This window comes from Octodon degus, unplaced genomic scaffold (assembly GCF_000260255.1).
Source record: "Octodon degus isolate 3935 unplaced genomic scaffold, OctDeg1.0 scaffold00226, whole genome shotgun sequence".
Taxonomy (NCBI): domain Eukaryota; kingdom Metazoa; phylum Chordata; class Mammalia; order Rodentia; family Octodontidae; genus Octodon; species Octodon degus.
The window spans coordinates 2254556-2261195 of record NW_004524802.1 but is presented as its reverse complement, the minus strand read 5'-3'; the positions used below and the strand labels follow the sequence as shown (position 1 = coordinate 2261195).

At 49.7% G+C, this 6640-nt stretch overlaps 1 protein-coding gene across 6 annotated transcripts in view; it reads left to right on the top strand.

Annotated features, from left to right (window-relative positions):
* The window catches only part of Znf839 (zinc finger protein 839), a 17756-nt gene that overhangs the window by 3066 nt on the left and 8050 nt on the right, over nt 1-6640 (top strand). For 3 of the 6 annotated variants that reach the window (XM_023705663.1, XM_023705668.1, XM_023705666.1), the window contains exons 4-5: nt 2951-3726; nt 5361-5516. In XM_023705663.1, the coding sequence (XP_023561431.1) occupies nt 2951-3726; nt 5361-5516 (932 nt within the window). The remainder of the gene's footprint in view (nt 1-2950; nt 3727-5360; nt 5517-6640) is intronic. The other 3 variants (XM_023705665.1, XM_023705664.1, XM_023705667.1) reach the window with 3 other exon arrangements.

Here is a 6640-nt window from a genome sequence, read left to right as displayed (position 1 = left end):
GTGGCCAGCTCAGCCCACCAGGGGGCGGGGCTGGCTGGCATGTGGTGCTGGGAGATTGAACCGCGGTCCCTGTGCTTTGCTCAAGCTTGTTCTAAGTAGGTGCTTTAGACCACTGAGCCATCTCACCAGTCCCTTTATTTTTATTTTTTAGACAGGGTCTTGCTATGCAGGTCGGGCTGGCCTTGAGCTCATCTTGTAGTCCAGGCTGGTCTTGAACTCACCAGAGTCCTGCCTCAGCCTCCAGAGTGCGGGATTACAGGTTATGTACAACCATGCCCGACTTTGTTTTGTTTTTTGAGGCAGAGTCCCACTGTGTAGTTCAGGATAGTCTTGAACTTATTAGGTACTTAGGCTGGCCTCAAACTGGCGATCCTCCAACCTCAGCCTCCCAAGTGTTGCGATAACAGGAGTGTGCCTTCACACCCAGAAATTTGTTAGATATTTTTCTTTTCCCTATTTTATTTTAAGTTTTTTATAAAAATCTATTTATTTATCTAGCTGGTTAGTTATTTGGCGCAGGGTCTCACCACACAGCTCAGAGTCATAGTGATCCCTCCATCTCTGCCTCTCCAGCACCGGGATTATAGGCGTGCACCACCATGCCTGGTTTTGGGGCGGGCACGGCACAGTGCACCTGGGATTCCAGGGCTGGCACGGCGTACGGTACCAGGGATTGAACCTGGATCCTTGAACTTGCACAGGCAGACACTTAGACCGCTGAGCTATCTCCCCAGCCCCAACCTATTTTATTTTTAATTAGCAGGGATTGAACCCAGGTCCTTACAATGAACAGCATACTGAGCTCTTTTATTTCATTTTATTTATTTTTTTTTACGGAACCGGGGATTGAACTCAGACCCTTGTGCTTGCTAGACAAGCGCTTACTCTACTGAGCCATCTCCCCAACCCCTTATTTCATTTTATTTTGAAATGGTCTTCCTAAGTCACTCAGTTGCCCAGGTTGGGCTTGAACTCGTGATCCTCCTTCATGAGCCTGCCAGGTTGCTGGGACTACATGCAAATGCCACTATAACTAGCTAGGTATTGTTTAAAAAAGAACTTTGACATATGCACCCCCATTCTTAAGCATGTGTTCCCAGAGAAACTCACACGTGTGTGCATGCACACCTACAAGGTGCGGAGCACACCATCAGCACAGGATTAGCAGCCAGCAGCCCCCCGGAGAACACTGTGCAGTGCTGCTGAGAACCAAGCCACCAGTGCCGCAGCCAGAGGAGGGCGCATTTCCCGGGGCAAAGCCAGGAGTGAGAGCTGAAGAGGCCCAGAGTTTCGGGAAATGGTCTCGTCTGTATGAAGTTTGTCCTTGTCCACATGGAACGGCAGTTGTAGGGATGTCCCCTTGTGGTATAAATGTTAAAACACGCAGGAACGCCAGCAGCACATTCAGGCCTGGAGAAGGGTGTGCTGGCTGGGGAACATTGAGGGCTTTACCAACCACTCCTGGTGCCAGTCGTAGGGTGGCTGGTACAGAGCCAGTTGGTTAGCTTGTTCTTCCTGCCTTTTTTGGTTTCCAAAATTATTATTTTTCCCCAGAATATCATTAGATTTTTTATTTTGGGTCTAGTGGTCCATGCTTGGAATAGCAGCACTCTGGGAGGCTGAGCCAAGAGGATTGCAAGTTCCAGCCCAGCATGGGCAGTTTAGCAAGGCCCTGTCTCACAAATAAAAAGGGCTGGAGGCCGCGGAGGTAGCTTAGCAGTCTAAGCAGGCACAGGGATCCAGGTTCAATCCCTGGTACCACATGCTGCACCGGCACCACCCTGGGCACGCTCAGCTGGCTAACCAAGACTGGGCACAGTGGAGCACACCTTTAGTCCCACACCGGGGAGGCTGAAACAGGAGGACTACCATGAGTCTGAGCTGTGTAGTGAGACCCTGTACCAAATACATAAACTAAAAAGGGCTGGAGATGTAGCACAATGTGAGGGTGAAAAGAAAGAAAGAAAAGATAGAAAAAGAATCCATGTATTAAAAAAGAAGCCATGCCTATAATCCCAGCACTTGGGAGGCTGAGGCAGGAGGATCATTTTGAGTTGTAGCCTGGGCTACAAAGTGAGCTCAAGGCCAGCCTGAACTGCATAGTGAGACCTGTATCAAAATGACCAAAACAAAACCAAAAAAACTAAAATTAAAATTAAAACAAAAACAACATACTGAATTGAATCCGACTTAGAGTACAGTACTGTGAACTGTAAATGAAAACACGGGTGAACTAACGCAGGCCCTTGTTCCTTAGTACATCGTCGCACGGTTGGTTTCTTAGATTATAACTGGTTTGTTTCTGGCATGGGGCTTGAGCCCGTGGCCTCTTCACCGAGCTCTATCCTAGCCTTTTTCTCATTTTATATTTTTTGGTATCAGACTCGGGACCTTACACTTGTCAGGCAGGCACTGTGCTGTGGAGCTGTCTCCTTAGCCCGTTTCAGTTTTTGGAGACGGTCTTTTCAGTTGCTCAGGCTGGGCTCAAACTTACCCTCCTGCCCTAACTTTTTAGAGCGCCGGGATTACCGGCCAAAATCACTGCTCCTGGAACTCATGAAGCTTTCGTCCGTTCATATCTGCAAGTATTTCAGCATCTGTGTATTGGCTGGATGTAATATGTGTCCTATGCTGTATGGTCAGAAAAATTTGAAAAACAGCAATCTAGCTGGGCACGGTGGTGCACACTTGTAATCCTAGCACTTAGGAGGCTGAAGCAGGAGGATTGCTGTGAGTTCTAGGCCAGCCTGAAGTACCCTGTCTCAAAACAAGCAAACAAAAAGAAAAGCAGCACTATTAACAGTAGACATGATTACAGAAGCTATTATATGTACGATGTAAAATTTAGAAAAATTTCAACCATGGATTTGCCAGAAGGGCAAACTGCAGAGACCTTGGTAACATAATGCTGCTTTTCTCTCTGTCTGACATTGTCCTCTTTCTGTATTGAAGCAACTGGAAGCCATTTGTGTCAAGCTGACCTCTGGAGACACAAAAGGGCAGAAGCCAACGCTCCTGCCGGCCACCATCCGACCCCAGCCAGCAGGACAAAGCCTCCTGCCCAGGAGCCAGCTCAGCCTGGTGGGGCTCGGGGTGCAACCTGTGGCTCCTCAGGGACCTGTGCCCACCAAGAGGGTAAAGGCTGTGCCTGCCCTGGGTAGCCAGGACCCCATGCCGATGCCTTCAGCAGCTTCTGGCCTGCCCACGGAGACACCTGCTATGCCAGGTTCTGCACATTTATTTCCATCTGGCTCGAGAGCAGGGCCTGCTGAGAAGTTCAAAAAGACCCCAAAGGTGAAAACCCGTTCCGGACGGATATCCCGGCCTCCCAAGCACAAGGCCAAGGATTATAAATTCATCAGGACGGAGGACCTGGCGGCCGGGCGGCCGTCGGACTCTGATGATTACTCGGACCTGAGCGCGGGGGACGAGGAGGAGCAGCAGGCTCCACGGGCGCTGTTTGCTGAGGCCAGTTGCGCCCTGCAGCCCCGGGCCTTCCGCTGCCAGGCCTGCGACAAGGCCTACATTGGGCAGGGTGGGCTGGCCCGGCACTGGAGGCTGAACCCAGGCCATGGCTGGCAGCAGCCCGAGGAGGGGTACACGGAGGCCAGCCCCAGGGACCTGGCCCCGCCAGAGCGGGGCACACCCGCGCCGAGCAGACCTGAGCCGCGCACACTGGCTGTGCTCCGCCAGCGCCGGGCAGAGGCCGCACAGGGCAGCCCGCAGGTAACACTGCCGTCTGGTGAGGTGCCCTCTTCTTCATGCTCCTGTCCCTAGATGAGCCCTGTGGGGTGTAGGGCCCAGCGCTACAGAGCGGGAGGTAGGTGTCCTCTGCCCCAGCCTGGCACAGGAGGCACACGGCTGCCAGTTCTTCAGACCTGGTCAGAATGGCTGAGGGAGAGGCGCTCCTGGCTGATGCCATGTCCCAGGACATGGGGCACCCAGAGGTCACAGTCAGGATGGCGGCCTGCCAGAGGGTCCTGTGTGCCAACAGGACCCGGTGCTGCGCTTGGTGTGTCTCTGCCAGTTCAGCGCCTGCAGGCTCCCTGTACCGTGGTCTCTGGTCATTGTGTTTGCATCACCACAGCAACAGTTTGCTGATTTTATTTATTTGTGTGTGTGTGTGTGTGTGTGTGTGTGTGGCCTGCTCAGCCCACCAGGGGGTGGGGCTGGCTGGCATGTGGTGCTGGGGGATTGAACCGCGATCCCTGCGCTTTGCTAAGCTTGTTCTAAGTAGGCGCTTTAGACCACTGAGCCATCTCACCAGCCCTCATTTTCTTTTAAATGATCAAAGTACTTGAGCGCTGAGGCAGGAGCGTCATTTTGAGTTTGAGACCAGCTTGTGGTGGAGCTTGAGGGCAGCCTGAACTACCTAGCGAGACCTCATCTTGAAAAGCCACAGAAAGAAAAGGATTCTTCACTGTTGCTGTTCTGTTGTTTGTTTGATTTTGAGAGAGCCTTGCTCTAGAGTGCAGGCTGGGTCTTGACCTTACTGGGTAGCCCAGGCTGGCCCCCAGCGCTGGCAGTGCCCGCCTCAGGCTCCCGAGTGCGGACTGCAGGTGTGCTGCACCACGCCCAGAGGCTGGGTTACTTTTTAAGATGATGGTCACATCAGAGCAATTCTTCGTTTTGATCAGCATCCTGGGGTAACAGTTTGTAGGCAAGACTTTCTGGCTGGGAAGTGATCACCTGTTGTCCAGAAGGGGACTCCTGGGAAAGTCTGAGATGTACTGATTGTAGTCAAGAGTCTGGATAGAAGAAGAAATAATTGGTCAGGTGTGGTGGGGCACACCTGTGATTGCAGGTACTTGGAGGCTGAGGCAGGAGGATCATGGGTTTGAGGCCAAACTGGGAAACTTGGTGAGACCCTGCCTCAAAATAAAAATAAGGGGCCGGGGAGATGGCTCAGTAGAATAAGCGCTTCCCTGGCAAGCACAAGGGCCTGAGTTCAATTCCTGGTTCCGCCAAAAAATAATAGAATAAATTTATTTATTTATTTATTTAGAAATTATATGTGTGTGTGTGTGTGTGTGTGGCCAGCTCAGCCACCAGGGGGCGGGGCTGGCTGGCCTGTGGTGCTGGGGGATTGAACTGCGGTCCCTGTGCTTTGCTAAGCTTGTTCTAAGTAGGTGCTTTAGACCACTGAGCCATCTCACCAGCCCCAATAAAATAAATTTAAAAAAAAATAAAAAATGTGTTGAGGATGCAGCTCAGTAATAGCACGTGTGGTTCACTTGTCATTATGACTAACCCAGAAAAACAAATTCTTGCCTTAATGGATTTCTGCAGTAAGGCTTTTCTGGTAGTGTACAGAGCATGATTCTTTTGTTTTGTTTTATTTGGGTATAAAACTTCATCAGTGTGTAGAAGATGAGGAGGCGATGATGCTGGAGCCAGAGTCGAGTGCAGCCGTCGATCTGCGGAGTGGGGCAGCACAGCCGAGGGCCTGCAGCCAAGCCCGGCTCCGGGAGGTGCCAGCACAGCCGAGGGCCTGCAGCCAAGCCCGGCTCCGGGAGGTGCGTGGCTCTTCCAGTACACTCTGAGCTGCTTTGGCATGCTATGTGGCAATTCACTGTTAGCTCTCTGAATTTTAAACAAGCTGCCAGACACCTGGGCACGATGGTGCACACCTGTCATCCTAGCACTCCAGAGGCGGAGGCAGGATGATCTCTGTGAGTTCAAGGCCAGCCTGGATCGCATAGTGCTATGTGATAGAAGGTATACATTTACCTGTTTAAAATGACTATAAGGCCTCCCCTGCGGCTCCAGGAGCTGCTTGTGAGTTTGGGATAGTTAGGACATATGTTTGGAAAACAGTGCTAGTCGAACTATTTCCTGTTGTGCTGAACTATTTTCTATGGAAACAAACTGAAGACCCTCCCCCCGGTAATACCACAGAGGAGGGTCTTTCTCATAAATGAAGAGAAGTTTTGAGAAGTATATTTCTGAAATTCAAATGGATTATATTCTTCTTATACTGTTAGGTACAAATGTATCTATTTTCATTGTGGTAAGGGTTCTCCCTTTCCCCCAGGTGATGTCCTTCCTTAAATTTTTTCCATGTCGTAAAAACATTAGAATACAGCCTTCTGTATTCTAATGCATGAGAAAATTGAATATATAGGAAACACAAGGCTGCATGAAGAAAAGTGCGTTGTTACTGTGCAGTTAAATCTTGGCTCTGGCTTTCTTTAGCTTGGACAACATGCTTGTCTGCTCTGGTCAGCCACCGATGCCATCTCTGCACAGAGACAGAGTGGTGGTGGCACAATGTCTAGAAGGTTTTTTTTTTTAATCACACCCGTGTGCCTTTTCAAAAGCAACTAAACTTCTGTAAAGCATCTCTGGTTCTTCCTAGATTTGTGTTGGAAGGAGCAATGTAAGTGCTGCTATAAGTACTTCATATTTTTGCTTATAGTGATAACCCCCAGTTCTTTTCCATTTAAGTTAGGTTGAGAATTTTTATTTAATGGCAGCTGAAGGGCCATTTTCAATTGGGAAAATTCATTTATATCTGTGGTAAATTTTACTTTGAAGAAAAATTGCACTAATGATTTACCACCAGATGGAAAAAAAAGATGAGCATCATTTAAAAATTGATGTATTTAAAAGTACAGAAAAAGACATGTATATAATATAT